At 40.7% G+C, this 23,047-nt stretch overlaps 1 protein-coding gene across 2 annotated transcripts in view; it reads left to right on the forward strand.

The window, feature by feature from the left end:
- The first annotated feature begins 344 nt into the window (after nucleotides 1–344).
- The window catches only part of RB1 (RB transcriptional corepressor 1), a 71,413-nt gene continuing 48,710 nt past the window's right edge, over nucleotides 345–23,047 (forward strand). For both annotated transcript variants that reach the window (XM_063116083.1, XM_063116082.1), the window contains exons 1-6: nucleotides 345–498; nucleotides 7,316–7,425; nucleotides 14,442–14,576; nucleotides 18,629–18,667; nucleotides 19,413–19,480; nucleotides 20,483–20,593. In XM_063116083.1, coding sequence (XP_062972153.1) covers nucleotides 361–498; nucleotides 7,316–7,425; nucleotides 14,442–14,576; nucleotides 18,629–18,667; nucleotides 19,413–19,480; nucleotides 20,483–20,593 — 601 coding nt within the window. In that variant the 5' untranslated portion in view covers nucleotides 345–360. The remainder of the gene's footprint in view (nucleotides 499–7,315; nucleotides 7,426–14,441; nucleotides 14,577–18,628; nucleotides 18,668–19,412; nucleotides 19,481–20,482; nucleotides 20,594–23,047) is intronic.

Below are 23,047 nucleotides of genomic sequence, written 5' to 3' on the forward strand. Positions count from 1 at the left end.
ATGCTATGTTTGTTTTTTAAATTTGATTTAAAAAAAAGAGAAAATCTTGAGTTCTTATTTCAGAGAAGCTGTACTGCAGGGATTTGGTCTGCAACACCCTGGAAGGAGGACAGAATGTCGCCATGATATGTGTCAGTTTTTTTTGTACAACATTATGACATCTGTAGTAAAGCGGCAGTGTAAAGTGTGTATTTCGTGTAATAAGTGTGTATTTCAGTATTCAATAGGAATACTGTAATGTAGGTCAAAAGCGAATACACTATGTGCTAAAGTGGTTTGCTATATTATATGCTCTTGAATAAACTTTATAATCTTCTAAAGTGACTTAGTATACCTGAAAAAATGACATATTTCAGTCTGATGAATATATTTCTCTTTGTTAGGCTTACATTTGCTGAAACAGACTTCATTGCCCTATGTGATGCTTTACGAGTAACGGACAGTGTGAGAGTAACTGCTTGGAAGACTTGTGGAAAAGTGTCTACAGATGGATTTGAAGTGAGTATATAGTTTGCTTTTAAAAAATGTGATAGTCATTCATGTTAGCAGGCATTCATCATAATAAACTGTTAGGAATCGACTGAAACAGTAGCACCAAACAAAACTTATTTGCACACAGCGTAAATGTAGAAATCCCTGGAAGGGTGTAGACTGAGCCTGTATCTGCATGTGGTAGCCAGATGGTCTCTTTCATTTTGTAAATACTGTTCAGATATTCATTTGTTACCGGGCAATTTAATGACTGGTTTTCTGTTACTGTATTGGTAATTTCAATAAAGGCTTATTGTTTTTGCTGGCCAATCCTGGTAGTAAAATCCAAGTTGTGGAATTTTAAGAAGTTGGATGAAATGCTGGACAAATGCCCATTCAGATTCATTTATTAAGATACAATTACAGTCTTATGACTTGCCATTATCATTGTTGAATAAAGTTATTCCACAGATTCTGCTCCTGCATGCATTGCTCTGAACAGAATTTACTCAGAGCCTCCTATTGCTATGTCCTTCCCCCCTTTTTATATCCTAAGGGCAGTGGGGACAAAATCCTGGAAATAGTCTCTGAATATGACAGTAATCACCTGATTGATCAAGTTCAAATATTATTGAATATAAATAACTGGCTATGGGCTTGGCACTAGTAGATAATCCCTGTCCCAAATAATAACCTAAAATAATAGCTTTAGATGGACTGTGGTATGTGGTATAGCCTGGCCACTGTTTTTATCTGGTTGAGCTTTTATATTGTATTTTATATTATGGTTTTATACTGTTGTTTTATACTTTGAATGGTTTTAATTTTTGTGAACCGCCCAGAGAGCTCCGGCTATTGGGCGGTCTAGAAATGTAATAAATAAATAATTGTGATATTGGATTACTATAATGTGCTAAATGTAGGGCTGCCCCTAAAACTGATTTGAAAGTTGCAGTTAGTTGAGAATGCAGCATCTAGCTGGTGTGTTTTAGGTGTTTATTGAAAATGTCTATTTGCTTTGGCTTTCTCTCTGCCATGAGTATCAACCTCATGATATGTGTGAGGGTTTTGTATGTTTTGATAAAATAATAAATAAAATGGGTATTACTTTATAGATGTAGAGTGCTCTAGGGAGGTTATTGTAGAATAGGCTGTTCCCATGTCCACCAAAATTTCAATTAGGCACCCAGCCACCTCCAAGGAGACATGTGAACCCATGGTAACAAGACAGAATCACAGACACACTAAACTCTCTGCTTCACTTAATGACCAATCAAGATCAGCCCCAATCCAAGCCCACACAGAATCATTCTCTTTCCAATTTCCTCTCAACAGAATACCTTCGATCCTGCTTCTTCCTTGTCCACACTCACACTGGCTTTTAGTGCCTAGTTTGCCCACAATGAAAAATACTTTTGTGCTTCTGGTTGCGCCGGCTGAAAGGCTTGAGCATGTGAATTCAGCCTTCCTGGCACAGCGGCTTCCCTATTTCGCCAGCCTGTTCAGCTGCAACTTCTCTAACCCTTTTGTTAACTGTAAAAAGCGTTTTCCATTTAATTCAAATTTCCCGGTTGATCAGGCTGAACAAGTCTGGATTTAATGAGTTTGGAATTTGAACAGGCTTCAGAGGAGAAAAGCTACATCAAAACTCTACTCTTTTTTACAATACAGTGCCAGTGAAACATAACAATACAAACAGCCCCAATTCCTTCTTTCTCTGGGAGGAGAAATCTCCCTCCCTCTTTCTTTCTCGGCTCCTGTCTTGTGGTCGCGGTGAGTGCATGCCTTGTTGGAGACACACGCACACGCACAGTACTTTCCTCTTTAACCTTCTTTTTCACACATATCGTTCAACCTCCTTTCACCTTCTAAACCCCTGAATCTTTTCACTTTCTTACACCTTCAACAAAGACACAAGTTCCATCAACACGTACAAAGACTTTAAATTCAAACATAAAACATCAGCTGGACTTCAAATCCTTTGCATTCTCAACAATTTGCCTGCATTTGTACCTTAAGAGACATATATGTATAACACACAAATGGAATCTGAACTTTTATTTGCACACTTACAAGATTCCCTGTCATTCTCTCACCACAACATTGCTTATTACATCCATTCTCTCATATTTATTAATTCAAACAAGGGTTGAGGGACACAGTCCACACATCCCTTTTGCATTAGTTCCTCAAATGCATTTTCTTGCTCTAAACTGCTTCTGAATGTTTTGCCAGCAAACCCAAACAAATGCCACTCGAAAACTTGTTCCAATCCGACACCAAAAATAGTGCACTGTCTCTCTCTCATTTCATTTAGTCTCATAATTTTTCTTCTAATTTGTTTGTGGAGGAAGCATCTTTCCCACTTTCTTATTTTTATTTTCCCCAATTGTTCCCCATTCTCTTACATTCATTTTGCAAAGACTTAATCCCCCCTCATTAATGCATTTTGTTAATGTCAATTCAAAAACAAATGCATTTCACTACTCTTGGGTTTCTCAAAGGTGCACAATATTGTCCCTATTGAAAGACTCTTCAATTGGAAACTGTAACCTGTGAGTTTCCTTTACTCCTTTGACTTTTATTCCCTTGGCCTGGTCACCAGACCAATATCTTACAGGGAGAGCACCACAGCACTTTGGGGATCCAACCCCCTGGTCTGGCATCCTGTGGTCTTGCCCTCCTGTTGGACTTTGCTTCATTTTGCTTTGCCCAGTTCCCATACCTTGGATAGTTCCCATTTTCTAGCCTTGACCAGTCTTACCATGGGACTATACTTTCCTGGAGGTTCGCTGTCTTCCTGGCTTGACGCTGTGAGTCTGTCCCATCCCCTTTTCCTTTCTATCAAGAATGTATCTTGTTTCTTGGGAAGGAGGTGAGGAACAGCAAACACACCGAGGAGCATGTGGGGATTTTAGCAAAGCAAGGGTCCCACCCCAAGTAGCCGGCTTTTACTCACTTCCTGGGTCAACGGCACAAATCTGGGGTCCTCACTCCTTTCCCGGCCAATGCACCAAGTCTGTCATGGCCCAAATCACAACGGAGACGCTTTCTATGGTCCAACACACCTTTATTTGATAGAAAGGAATTTTGTATGTTGCAATGGAGGGAACACACCTCTGACCTTTGCTGGGTGTGCTAGCTGTTTAATTAGCAAGTTCTGGTCACGTAGACATGAAACAGCTAAGCATGTGCAAAGGACTTTGTTGACTCAGTAGGAAATTTAGTTGACCACAGGTTCCTGTAGTTTCTGTGGTTAAGCTAGCTCTTTCCTATCTGTTCTTTAAGAGCAACTTGCCCAACAGTCAGCTATTTCAAAGTTCACCCAGATTGAATGTTATTTCTGCACCGAGCACAATATTTTTTTTAATGAACAGTTCAACTCCAGTACCAATATGTCCCTTATGCCAAGATATGCCTATGGCCACCACAGCTCTCCTAGGCCTCCTCAGCCAGCCAGCTTATATATCCCTCCCAGGAAGAGAGGAGGGATGGTAGAAGTTGTCCACAGCAGCTGGCTCAGTACCTGGGGTCCTGTCCTGCAGGGAGTGGTAGTCAGGCAGAAGTCCACAGGGAAGAGTGATGGTGGTGACAGCGGCAGCAGTAGCAGCAGCAAGAAAGCAGACTGGCAGCAGCAGGCACTCTCTCCTCCATGGGCAATAGGCCTCCTCTCCTGTAGGTGATGGCTCCTGCAGCTACAGACTCTTCTGGACAGAGATAGTTTAGCTCGCTGCATTGAGAACATAGGGCCTGCAATTTCCATTTTTTGAACATCCATCGGGTTCGCAGGTTCCTGTCTCAGGTGACTGTGGACCTCTTGATTCAAGCCTTGGTTGTCTCACGCCTGGATTATTATAATAGTCTCCTAGCGGGACTTCCTCTTTCCTTTCTGCGCCCTTGGATCCTAGTCCAGAACAGTGCTCTTAGGACTGTTCCGGACCTTCCCCAATTTCCCCTTACCTCCTTCCATCGTAGGGCCTTTCATTGGCTTCCATTGAAGGCCAGGGCCCAATTTAAGAACTTACTCCTGGCCTTTAAGGCGCTTCGGTTGCACCACCCAGCTTGCCTTTCCTTCCTTTTGTCCTGGTATGTTCCGGGCTGGGCCGCCAGATCCATGGGTCAGGCCCTCCTGACCCATTCTACTTCACGGATTGCGGTGTCCCAGTATTGTGCATTCCAGGACCTTGTCCCTCAGCTGTGGAATTCACTCCCCCTGCCACTGCAGTTGACCAAGAGTTTGGAAGTGTTTAAGAAAGGTTTGCGCATGCTGATGGTTTTTGTGGTGGCCACGACACATTTTATATGGGATAATAATAATAATTATATCTTACCTGCCTCTCCATTTTGATTGAGGCGGGGAACAACAGTAAGTATAAAATACTGATTAAAAACATAGTCTACATTGTTAAAACTTCATAAAAAACATCCAAAAAGCATCCTAAAATTCCACTGGATATGTTTTATTATATTCTTTTAATTCCAGTTAAGGTCTTTTATTTGAATTGTTGTATTTATTCCATTTTTGTAAACTGACCTATTTTATCTCATGTACAGTGCTTCCTTAGATAATTTTTACGTTGTTGTTGTTGTTGTTATTATTATTATTGGTACGAGCATTAGTAACCTCAATACTGGATTACTGTAATGTGCTCTATGTGGGGCTGCCCTTAAGACTGCTCTGGAAGCTGGAGCTAGTGCAGAACACAGCAGCTCAGCTGTTGTCAGGAGCTGCCTTTTTTCAGCATATAACTCCTTTGCTCAGGGAATTGCACTGGCTGCCTATTGGCTAACAGGCCAGATTTAAGGTTCTGGTACTAGTGTACAAAGCCCTAAACAACATGGGACCAGGATACCTGAGAGAGCGCCTTACCAGCCAGCCCAATCACTGAGGTCGCCGGAGGACATGCTCTTGATGGTTTCACGTGGAGCTGTGGCCGAATTGGAATCCATCAGGAGAAGAGCCTTTAGTGTAGTGGCCCCTTCTCTGCGGAACCCTCTGCCCCTGGAGGTCAGGCAGGCGCCAACACTAGGCTGCTTCTGGCATGCCTGAAAACAACTCTGTTTTGAGAAGCCTTCCTCAACTTAGCCTCTGTTTTTCTGCTTTCTTTGTTTTTAAAATTGAACAATTTTAGTTTGCTTTTTTAATCTAATTTCTTTTACTGTTTATACCTATCTTCACTGCTCTGGTGTCTGTGTTAGATAATTGAGAGGTATATAAATATTGTAAATAATAATAATAATATTGGGGCGGGGGCTGGACAGATTGCTCCCGCACCTTGACTTTTAATCATCAAGCTGCAGGAGCCATCCTTCTGCCCCCCAGCCCCCATATCCACAAATTTCCTGCCATTCCACTGAGGGATGGCATGTGCACATCCCATGAAGCAAGTTGGAGAGTTGCCGATGGTGGCACCGCATCCAGGGATGGCACGTGCACATCCCTGGAAACATGTGGGGAACCGATCGCGGCGCACCGCCTGCTCCCCGGAACATGCATGTGCCATCCCTGGATGGGGCACTGCCGTGGGGGGCTCCCCCCCCGCTTCATAGGAAGCACAGCTGTGCCACAGGGCAGGGTGCAGCGCTGGCTCACCGTGAGAGCCCCATGTGGGCTCAGGCGTGTTGCCAGGTGCTGACAGCGGGGAGACCGGGCTACGTAGTAAGATAGGTCAGGCAAATGAGACTTTCAGGCAAGTAAAAAGATCTCTGTAGTTAGTCAACCTGGACTGGAGGAACCTCTTCTTTGATCTTCAAATAAAGTGTTCAGTTCCTATGAGAAACTTGTTTTCTTACAGAGTTTCTATAAAACAAGAATTTATTAGCATCTGTTGGCAGTGTTTCATGTTTAACTCCAAAAAAATGTTTTTTGATTTTTATTTGATACCTGGCACTATATATAGAATTGTATTAAATATGCACAAGAAGACTTGCAACACAAATGTATGTAGCTGTATACCTCTTTCCCCTAACAAGAGTATGGCTCTAGGCAGTCTAGTACAAGTGAGTATTGCTTGGGTCTCCCAGGGAGTGACTCTTCTGGAGAGAAGAAAAATTACTACTTTTCATTCTTCAGAAACCAACCCTCTCATCTCCTGGGGGGCGGGGGAAGACTTCGCTCCTGAAAACTCCTAGTACAGTAAGTGTTTCAAGCTCACTAAATGTAACCAGGATAGCATAAACTTTTAGGGGCTCAAGCTAACCCCTCCTTTTTATATCCCCTGCCCTTCTCCATATGGCACCCTTAAAATTCCACTTCTCAGATGCCTGCAGTTGCCCTGTAGCTCCCGGACGATACTGATCATAGGTCCTTGTTGGGCTGTGGTAACAGCTTATAAATGAAATTATTATTTTTAGCTAGTATAGTTGGGGAGTTCCTGAACTATGCAGAAACCACAACCTGTGGTGACCCTGTTTCATGACTAAAATTATAGGCATGTTTCAAGTCTGGTATTAGCGGTAATGGTGATTTCCTCAAAATCTGCTGTGGAGGCCTAGAAAACTGTGAAAAGCAGATTTGCAGGCTGCTTGGAGGGCTGTAGTGGGTAGGAGAGAATGGATTCTACTAGCATATCCCTAGATTTAACACACAAATGGATTCTACTAGCATAACAATAGATTTAACCCTCCGTTTGCAAAATTTCTGTGTAGAATTGACGCATTACTTAAGGACTGTTAGTTTTAGTGCAGCACACAATGGAATTTGGCCTCAGTAGAAGGGAAGACTGCATAAAATTTTGTTTAACCTGAAACATTACAACATTTGAGGTAACAAAATAGAAGGGATGTTCTGCTCTGCTTCTGATTTATAATCTTGTACATGGAAACTACTCTTTGTTTCTTCTAGGTTGGCCATATTACTAAAGAATTGTGGGGGATCTGCATTTTTACAGCAGCAATTGACTTGGATGAGATGACTTTCACTTTTACAGAGCTTCTGAAATGTCTAAATATTAGGTAGGTTTGTATCTATACAGTTAAACTTGTATGAAACAGTTAGATAATTACACTAACATAAAAATAAATATTATAAGTTTGCTGTCTGATTGAGTCTGCTGCTATGATTTTGCCTTAAGCGATGCCTCGTTAAAGGCTGGGATTTAATGAAGTAACATTTCTTAATTACTGTGGATGTTTTATCAAAATACTTGCATGAGAGGGGCCTGAATAATGTCTTATTGAGGAAGTGGCCCTGGATGTTTTGAAGCAGGGGATCATGCAGCTGCTTTTCAATAAATCCCCCTGGACCTTCAAAATAGTGACTAGCTGAAACTTGGAAACTGCTTGGCAACGTACTTGAGTGTGAAGTGGCCAGGCGACTCCAAATGTGCTTGGATGACATTGTCTGCACCCATTTCAGGCCAGATGGATAAGCTCTTAGTAATAGGATAAATTATACTAGGAGAAGCACAAAATTCCTAGACTGGGGTGCGCTCCCCCTCAAGGATCCGTTTCCCACTTTGGGAGTATTTTTAGGTTTGGCCCTTACCTTGGGCATTTTGGTAGCATCTATGTTAGCAGCTTAGGTTGGTGTACCAGCATGACCCTTCTTAGACAGAGGTAGCCTGGCCACTGTCATCTCATCCATGGCCTTCAAACATCTGGAATTTATTAATACAATGTGTTTGGATGACATGGTAAACTGCGATGTGTTAAACAAGCCATGAAGATTTATTAAACCCATCGTGGGTTATGTGTTGGGAATTTTTTTTAATCCAAGTGGTTTATTTGGCCACAGTAACCCATGGTCTGCCATAGTTATGACCTATAAAGCCCTATATGGCATGGGTCCAGGTTATTTGAAAGACTGTATTCTCCCTTATGAACCTGCCCATGCTTTAAGATCTTCCGGAGAAGCCCTTTCAGTCCCACCATCTTCACAGGTGCGCTTGGTGGGAACATGGGAGAGGGCCTTCTCGGTGGCTGCTCCAGTGCTTTGGAACTCTCTTCCCGGGGAAGCTAGACTGGCTCCCTCCTTGATGGGCTTTCGGAAGCAGGCAAAAACCTGTTTGTTCCAGCAGGCCTTTGGAGAGTAATTTGGTCCTCCTTATATGTTAATGACTTATAATTTTGTTGTGTATTTTAAACTGGTTTTTTTTTAACATTTCTTTTCCTTTGTTTTAAAATGTATGTTTTAAACTTTGTAAGACCGCCTTTAGGCCCAGTATTGGGCAAAAGGCGGGATACTACTACTACTACTACTACTAATAATAATAATAGGGGTTATTTAATTCACTGTGGGTTATTTTGCTTGCCCACATAGTCATGCAGCAAGAGCTGTTCTGCCATCACTCTGTTCTTCTCAGGAGGCACCCATTGTACCATCAGAACTCTGCACAAGTACTCACAAATGGGTGAAAATTTGGTGCAGTTGTAAAAGGTTTGTAGGATCAGGATCAAACTTCATGCAGAGCTGTAGGGCTCTTTCGCTGATTCACTAAAGCACTGTAGCACAATTGAGCATTTCTCCCCTTAGGCATTGCTGGCAGAGATGGTTTATCGTGTTCCCAATCTTACAGTTGTGATTTTGCGCAATTATGGGATTGGGAACACATTAAACCATCTCTTTCAGCAATGTCTGTGGGGAGAAATGTGCAATTACACTTTAGCGAATCAACAATAGCGCTTTAGTGAAGCAACAAAGCTTTGTATGAAGTTTGGTCTCGATCCTGCAAACCTCCAAGGTTTTACAGCTGCACTCGGGATTCTGCTCGTTTGTGAGTTTTTGTGAAGGGTTTTGATGGTCCATCAGGTGCCTCCCGAGTAGGGGAGGGGGCGGGGGGACGGGACGTGCTTGAAGTTTGGTGCCAATACTGCAAACGCCCAAGGCTTTCTGGCTCCACCCCCTTTTGGTGCTCCTGGGATTTTGCTCCTTGTAGCCCCTGCTGTGATATAACCAATGGGAACAAACAGTGCCACTGCTCAGGTGGACTACAGCAGGACCAGTAGCCTAATACACTATGCACAGTAGCTTATTAGTTTAGTTATGTGGTGAGGCATTGTCGACTACTTCTAACATAAGCTACTGTCGTTCGTGGATTAAAGTGACGTCCAAACGCTGCCAATGTGTTATATGTACGTAGGCCTCCCTTTGAAGACATTCTGGAAACTTCAGTTGGTCCAAAATATAAGACACTAGGCTACTAAACGTCATAGATTGTTTGAAATATGTTACACTTGTAACAAAGTCAACAGTCTTTTAGTTAACCACATGTGAAATAACAGAAAACTGGCAGAAATCCCTATTTGCTGTATGGAATCCAGGAGGACGCCATCTTGTTTAAAATGGTGACCTTTATGCTGTCTTGGTGTGTATCTTCCCCCTGGGGAACTGCAAAACATAATCTGGGGCAGTCATTCTGTTAATGCAAATTACATTGTGCTAACACAAGGAAGCTATAGCACAATCTGGGAAAATACATTGCACAAGCTAACACTTTTGGCATTTATTTATTTATTACATTTATATACCGCCCATAGCCGAAGCTCGCTCTCAGGCATTGCTCTAGAGGTCCCGTATGCTAGGGCAGTGTAATTTGCATTAGCACAATGACATTGTTGGAGGCTGCTCTGAGAATTTGATCATAGGATTTTTACCTGAACAGAGCTATTGGGCATAGTTCTAACACCACTGAGAGAAAGAAGGTTACCAGACTTGTAGACATGACTTCTGGAAATAACAGCAGATTTTCTCTTGGTTCTGATGTCTGTACTTAAGACACAAAAATACTGTATACAACAGGAATGTGTCATTTTTTAAAAAATTAATCAGGGCTACAATCCTAAACACTCCTACTTCGGAGGTAAGCCCGGTTGAGTACAGTGGGATTTGCCTTAGAGTAAATAGGCATAGGATTGCACTGTGGATTATGTAGCTCAAATAATAAAGAATATAGCAATTCTTTAGGTTTTAACAAAAAAGATACTATGAATGTTTCAGGCTGAATGTAAGTAGAAACATATTTTCATTAATTCCTTTCGTTGCACTGTATTCAAAACAGCCAAGAACATTACTTCTGCATTTACATTAGGCAGTATTACACATTCTACAGTTGCAAAATATCATCAGTACTTCAGGATATGTGAGCACATTTTTCAAGAAGAAACTGTTCACCAAGATCCTCCTGTTTGCAATCTGTTGGATGCAAGTGTTTGATTACTTGCTGCTTAATGTGGGTTTCACAACAAAAAGAAGCATCTTTACTATCAGACTTATTTGTCTGATCTTCCTAATTGGCTCATATTTTATCTTTAGTAGTCCTCTAGTTTTGTTATTTAGTGTTCACTTTAAACCAACTTTATTGTTAATATATTGTCAATAAACATTTTTAGGGAGAAAGAAACAAAGTTATTGCAGCAGTCAGCCAAGTACTACTTCTGTGACAAAGCAAGAGATTACTGGAACTGTGACTGAAGATAGTGAGGACAGACAAGCTGTCATAATCAATTAATTGATTATGAAGCTTAAAATGCAATAACCATTCTGTGTCTATAAAGGAAGCAGATGACTGTTTGATCATCCACTTGGTTAATGCAGCAGCATTAGGTTTCACACAAGCCATAGTGTGATGTAATGATACACATATGTTGCTGTACTGATATGTATTTCAGCTGTTTGAAAAAGGACTGAACACTCAGGGTGAAGGTGTGCTTAGGTTAAAAAAAAAGTTATTTATTTCCCTTTATACTGAGGGCCACAACTTGCAATGTAAAGGTTGCAAAGACAAAGCCACAAGCCTTAGTAGGCCTCTGTATGTACTTTGGTTCTTGCAAGGGAACTGCATGATGGCATTGGATGGCATAAGCCTGTATGCGATTTATTTGCTAATGCTGCCATGTCAGCAGAGAATGCCTGTTGGAATGTCTTATTGTCAAGGTCCCTTGATAGTGGAAGAAAAATAGGCCAGCTGTTGAGTTGATAGAAGAACTGACCATCCAAGCCAAACTGATAATCCAAGCCAAACTGACATAATCAGAAGAATTATGGGCCATCTACCAATAAGGTTTAATATAGAAGTTGTCTTTGAGCTGTCTTTGTTTTCCGTAGAGATTTTTTCCTGACTGTTAATTGGTTAAGATGCTAGTATGTATAACTATGCCTGCTTTTCAGAATGTGAGCTGGGAAGTCTTTTGTCTGAAGGACTCTCCACACAGCTGTATTACACTCAATAAAACAAAGTTGCCTTACAACGAAAGTGGGATTTTTATCTCTGACAAGTTCCACATCCTAACAAGATGTGACACCACTTTCAAAGTTTAAAGCATTGCTAGTGAAATTTCTTGTCAGTTCTAAGGAAATTACAGAGTAAAGAAATATCTTATAAAAGTCCTGCAATCATCAACCAATGGCAAACTTTTGATGAACTATGTATAGGAAACAAAAATATGTATAGAAAACAAAGGCAGTATCACAACTTCCACCTACTTCATTCTCCGTTAATAACACGATTTGAATCTAAAAGCTATGTTGAAGTATTACTAAGTTCCTCTAGGCAAGTGAATAATAATATATTTATTTGTTACCTGCCTCTCCCTCTGGATCGAGGCGGGGTACAATAAAAGCAGAAGTTAGAGTGAAAGAGGAAATCCAAGACTTGAAATAATTCTAAGTTCCAGCTTCAGAAATAACTCCAAGTCTCAGGCTCAGCAATAACTCCAAATCCTAAAGTCTAGGAATACTCGAAGTCCCAATTTTCCAAAAAATCCTCTAAGTCCCAACTTTTAGGGAAATACTTGAAGTCCCAAAGTCTAAAAGCATATAGAGATTCATAGTTACCCAAATCCTTGGGTCCGTCAGAGGTGAAGTTGAAGAGATGATCTGCCTTGCAGCCTTTGCTACCTGTCCTGGCCAAAGGTGGGGTTCCCAATGAGCGATGAGATCACCATCTGCCAATCACAATTGGCATGAATAAGTGATTAGACCACCCATTCACAAATTAGAGGTTAGGTGTTTCCCCCTCCCCAATATTTCACATGTTATACTCAAGGGGTCTAGAAAACATGGCTACCATATGGGCGTCTTACCTTGATTGGCGTATTTCTGTCTAGCACATCTTCTTTGAACTCAAGTTCCTTTTCGGACATATTTGGTCATATCTGCCCAAACACCTCCCAAGTGTCATGTTTGCACAGTATGATGACTTTCCATGCCCAACTTTGAGTGAGAACATTCTCTTAGCCAGATGCACACCATGAGATGTCAAAACTTTTGTAAACCGCCCAGAGAGCTTCGGCTATGGGGCGGTATATAAATGTAATAAATAAATAAAATAATAAATCAAGTTTTTTCCTCCCAGTGGACGTCTGCTCATGCTCAGTTCTCTCATTCCGCTTGCTCACACACACTCCCAGCACACTGTGACCCTGACCGTGCTCTGAGAAGCCGCTTGTAAAGTCCACTATGGGTTTTTTTTTTTACCCTTTTCTTCAAAGACTGCAAGTCTTAGCTAGAGTCTTTGTTAATGGTATAAAATCAAGTAGCGTAGAATCAAACTTCAAGGTCTTCATGTCCATGGCTGAGGGGTCTGGAATATACCTCTGGGGGTCTTTCAAATATGTCTGGGGTCTTTTAGGGGGTCTTCTTGTAAATCTCCCCAAAACTCTCACTCCAGCCATTTCACCCTTCCAGATCACATCATCCACATTTAACCTGAAGGAGCCTTCTTCATGGCTACTTCAGGTTAAATAACAGTGGTTATGGCTGTACTGCTGGACATTTCCTTAGGAGTAGTTGATTCATTGATACCTTCTGCCAGATCAAAGATCCCAGTAAAAGTTAGTTATAGCTTTTAATAACTATTAAAAATCATGGTAACCTGTTTTATTACTCTCTTGGCTAGTTTCACCAATGATTTCGTTACTAGGATTCTTCTTTGATCTCTGAATAGTTTGGTCCAGCTTCTGGAGACTGGTTACACTGAATATTCTGTTGCCTCCCAATGAAATAGCACATTGAAAATTTATGAAACACTTCATCAAGAAAAACGTCCTGACTGTAAGAGCAGTACAACAATGGAACCAATTACCTAGGGAGGTCGTGGGCTCTCCCACCCTAAAGGCCTTCAAGAGGCAGCTAGACAGCCATCTATCAGGGCTGCTTTATGGTGGATTCCTGCATTGAGCAGGGGGTTGGACTCGATGGCCTTATAGGTCCCTTCCAACTCTACTATGATTCTGTTATGCACTGTATTTTGTGCCTTAACTGCAGACATTAGACATGAGAGCAATGCTACTATTGTCTTCAAAAATGTCTGACATTCTATCCTACTGGAAATGGTCCTCTATCCTAGGACCATTTCCAGTAGCTCTGACTAAAAAATAAGGAAAAAATGATTAGCGAACCAGATTACGTTTCTTGGTTATTCAGGAAACATAACAAATCAGCATCCATTTAACAATACAGACTTTTAGCCCAGGTTCTATACAGCAAATGGGGATGTCTATCCACATTTTTTGGTTTTTTCATAGGCAACTTCTATGTTGTAAGTTGACTTTGCTGCAAGGGTCAAATTTTGCCCCTTTCCAAGCCCACTGTGGGACAGATAATATTAGGGGATTGTTTTAGCATGTCTTTAGACTGCCTTCTATTTAAACATGTTTTTTTTAATGATGTCCCTTTTCTTAAACACTGTTGGATGTTATTTTAATTTTCAATATTACCTTAAAATTGTATTCTTAAAAAAATTAAATTATTGTCCCATTGAATTCAGTGGGGCTTACCTCCAGGTAAGATTGCAGCCTTAAGTTGTAGGAGTTGTGGAATTTTTGTTCTGTCTAATCATGCATAGAACTGAATATCTGTTATGAATTGCATATAAATCTTGTTGCAGTATCATGGATAGTAGAAGATAATAGTTGGCTATCACAATAGAGGGATATACGGTAGTTTCATTGTATCTGGACAAACATCATGCAGCTTTTGATTTAGTAATTCAAAAAGATTTGGTTGTTGCCTCTTGCATTTTTTTCTACAGTGTATGCAAATTTTTGCACTTGATTAAAGAAATGGATGCCAACATGGACACCATTAGTACTAAAGTGGATAGTACTATATCACGCCTGAAGAAAAAATATGATGTACTTTTCGCACTATACCAGAGGTTTGAAAGGTAACATGTTTGTTATTCATTGCATCTTAAATTTCAGTTTTTAAAAAAACAACTTACGGTTTGCTTGATCAAGAATTTTTAAGCTCTTCGTTTAAAAAAAAATTGCTTTCTGTTTGAGAGGATTAAGCCATTACAACTAATTTTGTACTACTGATTCCAAACTAATTTTGCATCAGCTGGAATAGACATGCCAAATCTAAGGGAAAGTGGGAACTCAAATCATTCTCCTTTAATAACAGTTTTCATGCTGTTAGTAATAAAATGACTATTTTGTTCAAAAGTTGATCCTGGTGATATTGAAAATTGACAAGGAGGCTAATAGTGGATCATGCTGAATTGTCTGTTGTACTATATCTGAAAACTCCCTCCATGAGAGAGGGGATGAACTATTGTTGAAGTGAATTTCTTGGAGGGGCCGCTTTGGGCAGAATTTGTCTCCCAACAGTTATCGGGATAATTGAAGTCCTCTATTATTACTACATCGCACTTCCTTGAATCACTGGCAATTTGCTTTTCAAAAGTTTCATCCCTGTCTTCTCCTTGAATAGATAGTTGGTAGTAGACACCAACTATCATGTTCCTTTTATTCCTTGCCCTATTTATTTTAATCCAGATGCTCTTGATGGAACTACCGGGCTCATCCTCCTGTATTTCTGTGCAGGGATAGGTATTTTTAACATATACTGCAACTCCGCCTCCCTTTCTATTTCTTCTGTTCTTTTTGAATGAGTTATGCCTTTCAGTTGCTATATTCCAGTAATGGGAGTTATCTACCAAGTTTCAGTTATACCTATCAAGTCATGTTTGCCTTCATGTATTAAGAGTTCAAATTTGTTCTATTTCCCATTAGTATATAAACTTTATTTATTTATTTAGCACTATCAATGTACATGGTGCTATATACAGTAATATGTACAGCACCATGTACATTGATGGTGCTATATAACAGCAATAAAACAGCAACAGCCTTCCACATAGGCTTACATTCTAATAAAAATTGTAATAAAACAATAAGAAAGGGAAGAGAATGCACCAATTATGCACCGGGGACAATAAAACTAACAGTGTGAAAGTAAGATCAAAGTCAAATTCTAAAAGCTGTAGAAAAAAGAACAGTTTTCAGTTGAACTTTAAAAACAGTAATTGAACTCGTGGTCCACAAATGCTCTGGAAGAGAATTCCAGGCATAAGGGGCAGCAAGAGAAAATGGACAAAGCTAAGCAAGAGAAGTAGAGACCCATGGGCGGGTAAGAAACATGGCATTCGATAAGCGAAGAGCACGAGCGGGGCAATAAGGTGAGATGAGAGAAGAAAGATAGGAAGAAGCTAGACTGTGACAAGCTTTGAAAGTCAACAGGAGAAGCTTATATTGGATTCTGAGGTGAATTGGAAGCCAATGAAGAGATTTCAGAAGTGGAATGACATGATCAGAGCGATGAGCCAAGAAGATGATCTTAGCAGCAAAGTGGTGAATAGAAATCAACGAACTGCTGTGTGAAGAAGGAAGGCTAGTCAGAAGAAGGTTACAATAGTCTAGCCGAGAAATAACCAATGCATGAACAAGACACTTTGCAGAAGAGACAGACAAAAACGATTGCATCCTGGCAATATTATATAAGAAAAAACAACAGGATTTAGCTACTGCCTCAACATGAGGAGTAAAGGAGAGTGAGGAGTCAAATATAAAACCAAGACTATGAGCTTCCTCAATTGGATTAAGTGTAACATTATTAATGGTAATAGAGAATGAGAGATAGGGAGAAGGTTTGGGAGGAAAAACAAGCAATTCTGTCTTTTGCCATATTAAGTTCCAAACGACAATGAAGCATCCAAGCTGAGATATCTGAAAGACATGATGAAATACGATCCTGAACATCAGGAGAAAGTTCTGGAGATGAAATATATAATTGTGTATCATCAGCATACAGATGATATTGAAGACCATGAGACCAAATAAGATTACCCAAGGACAACATATATAAAGAAAACAACAATGGGCTAACCACCAAGCCCTGTGGAACCCCAACTAAAAGGGGAAAGGAAGAAGACAAGCGGCCATTAGTCAACACGTTGAATCAACGACCCACTAGATAAAAAGCAAACCAGTTATAGGCAGAGTCGCAAAAGAAAAAGCCTCACGATTGCAAATCATGACAAGAGCGAGAAATAGAATGTAAGGAAGGAGGATTGTGAGTAATCATAAAGGAAACTAGATGATGATCTGACAAAGGAAAGTTGACAGCAGAAAGATCCAAGATAGAGCAATTCGTAGTGAAGACAAGATCCAGACAGTGTCCGAGAGACTGTGAGGATGAGTCAGACCAAAACTTAAGATCAAAGAGGATAACGACAGAAAACGTAAAGCTGCAGAGTCTTGAGGGACATCCACATGGATATTAAAATCACCCAAGATAAGTGTAGGAGAATTACCAGAGAGGAAAAAGGTCAGCCATGAATCAAAATCAGAGATAAATTTTGGAAACTAAAGCATCCCTGACAGATGGTTGTCCAGCTGCCTCTTGAAGGCTTCTAGTGTGGGAGAGCCCACAACCTCCCTAGGTAACTGGTTCCATTGTCGTACTGCTCTAACAGTCAGGAAGTTTTTCCTGATGTCCAGCCGGAATCTGGCTTCCTGTAACTTGAGCCTGTTATTCCGTGTCCTGCACTCTGGGAGGATCGAGAAGAGATCCTGGCCCTCCTCTGTGTGACAACCTTTTAAGTATTTGAAGAGTGCTCTCATGTCTCCCCTCAATCTTCTCTTCTCCAGGCCAAACATGCCCAGTTGTTTCAGTCTCTCTTCATAGGGCTTTGTTTCCAGACCCCTGATCATCCTTGTTGCCCTCCTCTGAACGCACTAACCAGTGTCGAATAGAAAAGAACCAGTTCTTCGCGTGATTTGGAAACTATACTTCTATTAATGCAGCCCAAAATAGCATTCGCCTTTCTTGCAGCCATATCACACTGTTGGCTCATATTCAGCTTGCGATCTACAACAATTCCAAGGTCCTTCTCGCTTGTAGTATTGCTGAGCCAAGTATCCCCCATCTTGTAACTGTGTATTTGGTTTCTATTTCCTAGATGTAGAACTTGGCATTTATCTCTATTAAATTTCATTCTGTTGTTTTCATCCCAGCACTCCAGCTTATCAAGATCACTTTGAAGTTTGTTTCTGTCTTCCAGGGTATTAGCTATCCCACCCAATTTTGTGTCATCTGCAGATTTGATAAGCGTTCCCTGCACCTCCTTGTCCCAATCATTAATAAAAATGTTGAAGAGCACTGGGCCCAGGACTGAGCCCTGTGGTACCCCACTCGTTCTCTCCCCCCAGTTTGAGAAGGTACCATTGATAAGCAGTCCTTGAGTCCGATTCTGTAGCCAACTGTGAATCCACCATAGTAGCTCTGTGCTACACCAGTGCCAGCAAGTTGCCCTGACAACAACAACAACAACAACCACAACAATAATAATAATATATTTCTTAGCCGCCTCTCCAATTGGATCGAGGCAGGGAACAACAGCAAGCATAAAATACATAAAATACTGATTAAAAACAGTATACACTGTTTAAAAAATCCTAAAAGCATACTAAAAATATCCTAAAATTCTACTGCATAGGCCTGCTGGAAGAGATCAGTCTTGATAGCTTTCTTGAATGCTAAAAGATTGTCAGGTTGACGAGTCTCCTTCAACAATTCACAAGTAACTCCAGTTTGATTTGGGTGAGTGGCTGACCTTCCCATGCAGGAGCACATTCAATAAGTTGCCCCTGCCTACTCAGTTCTGTGGCAGGGGTAATCAGAAGAGTGAGGGCTGGCCTCCTGCATTTCTCAAGAACAGGAATTTACAGTGGGTAAAAATCCCGTTTTTCATCTGTGTAATTATGCTAAAGACCACCAATCCTTTGTCTGCTAAGGCTGTGTGCATGTGTGTTTTTCTGTCCCACCCCCACCTATCCCAGCAAGGGATAATCATGTTTTTCAAGATTAAGATAACATGGGTACTTTGAGCTGAAGTTTTATAGCATTGTGATAATGTGTTGTTTTTGTTTTTAGGACTTGTGGACTTATCTATGTTGACCACCCTACTGATCAGTAAGTTTGTCTCTTTTTATACAATAAGAAAGAATAGCTAAAAACTGGTGCAAATATTGATGGAACAGCAGTAGGTAATGGGCGGGTGAGGGGGAAGTAGGTATAATTCATGTTCTTTGTAGAAACTGTATTTTTCCTTTCAGTGGTAAAAAACAAAACAAGAACACCACAATGGGATTTGTCCCACTGAAATCAGTAATATATCTATCCAGATAACTGTAATAAAGACATTTTGTGGGGGAATGTAGTAGCTGAAGGACATTGTAAAGTTATCTAACTTGAAACATTTTTTATGTTTAAAAGTTGCATTAAGAAACACAGCTATGAGTTAATTGTATGTAGCAGATTTTTAGAAGAAGACATACACAGTTGCAATAGGAGGTGGCAAGCCTAAATTCGTGTGAGGCTTCATTGAACTAAGGTAGGAGGGCAGTCATGCAGAGCACTGCAGAGCAGGCCATTTGTCCTGATTTACGCACTCCCAAGTGTAACTATATTTTCTTGACTTGGGCCGGATCTACACTATTGCTTTAAAGCACTTTATAACAGTTTTATAGCGCTTTAAGCAATTAAAGCGCTTTATAACTGTTATAAAGCGCTTTAAAGCAGTAGTGTAGATTCGGCCTTGGACTGTCATACAAACGATTACACCTTTGACTGAAACCTTTAGTTGCATGCCTGTACAATTGTTTTAAAGTAGCAAATGTAGAGTCTTTACTGTAGCGTTTTTATATTTGATTTATAGAACATGTGCTGAGCTGAGTCCTTCATTGGTTCTAAAACTATGCTGGATCATGTTTCTTTTGGCAAAAGGTTAGTAGTGGTAGTAGAAGAATACTTAAGATGTGTTCACTTTATTTTAAGTTGTATTTATTTATCAGTCAGTGATAAAATATAATCCCCAAAAGAATGGTTTTATATCCTCAGTGATTTGTCTGTAATCTTTTTCATTAGTATTTTGAAATCTCAAATTCTCATTTAATAGTGTTGATTCCTTCCCGGGAGAGTGGGGGAAGGAAGGAGTGATGGTCATCTCTTATTGTCTCTCTACCACTTATCTTAGGGATTCAGCCGAGAGAAAGAAACGGAAGAAGATATTTAACATCTCTATTAATTGAAGTTATATTTTAGAAATAATATTTCTTCAGTTTTGGGAACTTTCCAATCTGCACATACTTGCTAATCTAAAGAGTGTTGTTGTCAAATTTAATTTAATTCCCAAAGGGAGCAACTTACATGAACTGGCTCATTTTATATGTGAGACCCCTTGTGTTCCTCCAAGTTATACTTAAGATTGTTGCTGTTTAGTGTGGGTATATTCTAAAACTCTACCAGGGCAAGATCTTGAATGGTAGATAATGAGAAGTATTATTGACTCTTCCCAGACCCCGCCCCTCTCAGTAGGAGGAAGAATCCTAGCTGTTAACTCCAATCGTTAGTCAGAGGTGACATCGGGGATTCCTGTTTCTGCACAACCCAATTGGGATGGTGAGCAATGTGTGAAGGAGGGGTCACTCCTTCAAGCGCTGGCCAAATCCCTTTCTCTGTGCAGAGAGAGGCAAAATGGGGAAAGGCAAAATGGGTGGGTCTGATGATTGGTTGTGGGGGCAGTTTGGCCCCCAGTCCAAAGAAGGCTCCCCACCCTCTACTGTAAGGGCTATATCTGAAGAACAATTATGACTTGCTATCTGTGTAATTTGCTAAAACGGTATATTATGTGCCCTCTTATGTATTTCTAGCTGAAGTTTCCTAACGTCTTGCTTAGTGTATAAAAAGATTCAACCAGCTATAAACTTGCTGATTTAATATTTTCAGGAAAAATATTGCAGATGGAAGACGATTTGGTTATCTCCTTCCAGTTACTACTTTGTGTTCTTGATTATTTTATCAACCTCCTGCCTCCTGCACTACTTAAAGAACCATACAGTAAGGATTTTTGGTTAATTTAATAGTCCAAAATATTATTATAAGAACAATTCTGATAGCAGTTCATATAAAAGATTGTGTGTTCTGTCCTGCATGTTTCATAGCTATGTTTCTATTTTAATTATAGGTCTTTAAAGAGAATTTGATGCAATGTTTTTAAATGGACACACATACCATTTGCTATATCATTTGTACTTCGTGGTCTCTGTACATCACACATATGGGCTCTGTGGCTGTGTGGAGCCATGAGTCAGGAAACTAAAGCTAAGGAACACTGTTTTGGTGGGAACCCTCCCCCACCATCTAACTGTGCATGTCCCAATGGGTTCCCACCTACCTCCTCAGTTCTCTTTTGGACTGCCTTGCTGGACGTGTCACTGGAAGCTGCTTTCTCTCTTTTCAGAGTTTTTTTACTTGAGAACGCTGTTCTTCTTTTACCTTATTCTTATTCTATTCATTTCTATTACACACACACACACATATATATATGTATGTCTTTTTCTATCCCCCTTTTTCTTCTTTTGGCTACTCTTACGGGCCCCTTCCAACTCTACTATTCTATGATTCTATGACTCCAATCTCAAGTAGTTGAATCTTGCCCTCACTGCATGAGCTTTTCAAAACAGACCAGATTCAGATCACCTTAAATCAATCCTTTGGAAAAAGGCTTTGCAGGCAATAATCCTAAAAAGCCACCGAGCACCATGGAGACTTCTTCATCCCACCAAAAAATCCTGACCCTAACCATGTGTCGATTGGATCCCCCAACTGCTAGCTGCTCACTGCACTGAAAATATTGAAAAAGACCAAGATGTTGAAGCTCTCTTTGGATGCTCTAAAGCAGAAGAAAAGGAAGAAAGACTCCTCCAAATGGGGTCCAGAGGTCAAAAAAGTGAGAGAGGGATTGGTGCAATCTATTCCGCTACCCCCTCCATTGTTGGACTCCCCAATTCTGTCGACACAAGCTGCCTCAAAACTGAGTCAGTCAACACAAATGGTAACAAATGACAAAGAAAAGGCCGAAATGCTCAATTCCTATTTCATCTCAGTCTTCTCCCAAAAGTGGGTCTATGACTTCCCCTAACCCTACAAAAGTGAAGTACAAGCTGAAGAGGGCAGGATTGCAGTTTGAGGTTGGTAAACAAAGTTCAAATCTCCAGCGCCCAACGAACTGCATCCTAGAGTAATAAAGGAACTGGCAGAAGAACTCTCAGAACCACTTTTATCTTTGCGAAATCATGGAAGATGGGTGAGGTGCCAGACGACTGGAGGAGGGCTAACGTCCTTACCTTCAAAAAGGGCTAAAAGGAGGAACCTGGGAACTACAGACCAGGCAGTCTGACATCCATCCCTGGGAAAATTTTGGAGCAGATTATAAAGTAGTCAATCTGTAAGCACTTTGAAATGAATGCAGTGATTACTAGAATCCAGCATGGATTTTTTTAAAGAACAGACTAACGTGATCTCATTCTTTGATTGGGTAAACTCCCTTGTGGACTGTGGGAATGCTGTGGACATAATATATCTTGACTATAGCAAAGCTTTTGACAAAGTACCACAGGACATTCTGATCAGCAAACTAGTTAAAAGTGGACTAGATGGAACAACTATTAGGTGGATCCACAGCTGTCTACAGAATTGGACTCGAGTGCTAATCAATGGTACCTTCTCAAACTGGGGGGAGGTAACAAGCAGGGTACCGCAGGGCTCAGTCCTGGGCCCAGTGCTCTTCAACATTTTTACGACTTGGATGAGGAGGTGCAGGAAATACTTATCAAATTTATTTATTTATTTTATTTAGAATATTTATTTACCACTCCCCATTGAAAAATTTCCGCAAAGATTTGCAGATGACACCAAATTGGGTGGGATAGCTAATACCCTGGAAGACTCACTTCAAAGTGATCTTGATAGGCTGGAGTGCTGGGCTGAAAACAACAGAACAACATTTAATAGGGATAAATGCCAAGTTCTACATCTAGGAAATAGAAACCAAATGCACAGTTACAAGATGGGGGATACTTGGCTCAGCAATACTACAAGCGAGAAGGACCTTGGAATTGTTGTAGATCACAAGCTGAACATGAACCCATAGTGTGATGTGACTGCAAAAAAAACAAATGCTATTTTGGGCTGCATTAATAGAAGAATAGTTTCCAAATCATGCGAAGAACTGGTACCCTTCCATTCGACACTGGTTAGGCCTCATCTTGAGTATTGTGTCCAGCTCTGGGCACCACACTTCAAGAAGGATGCAGACAAGCTGGAGCGTGTTCAGAGGAGGGCAACCAGGATGATCAGGGGTCTGGAAACAAAGCCCTATGAAGAGAGACTGAAAGAACTGGGCATGTTTAGCCTGGAGAAGAGAAGGCTGAGGGGAGACATGATAGCTGTCTTCAAATACTTGAACCGTTGTCACACAGAGGAGGGCCAGGATATCTTCTCAGTCATCCC

This window comes from Elgaria multicarinata, chromosome 2, assembly GCF_023053635.1.
Source record: "Elgaria multicarinata webbii isolate HBS135686 ecotype San Diego chromosome 2, rElgMul1.1.pri, whole genome shotgun sequence".
Taxonomy (NCBI): Eukaryota; Metazoa; Chordata; class Lepidosauria; order Squamata; family Anguidae; genus Elgaria; species Elgaria multicarinata.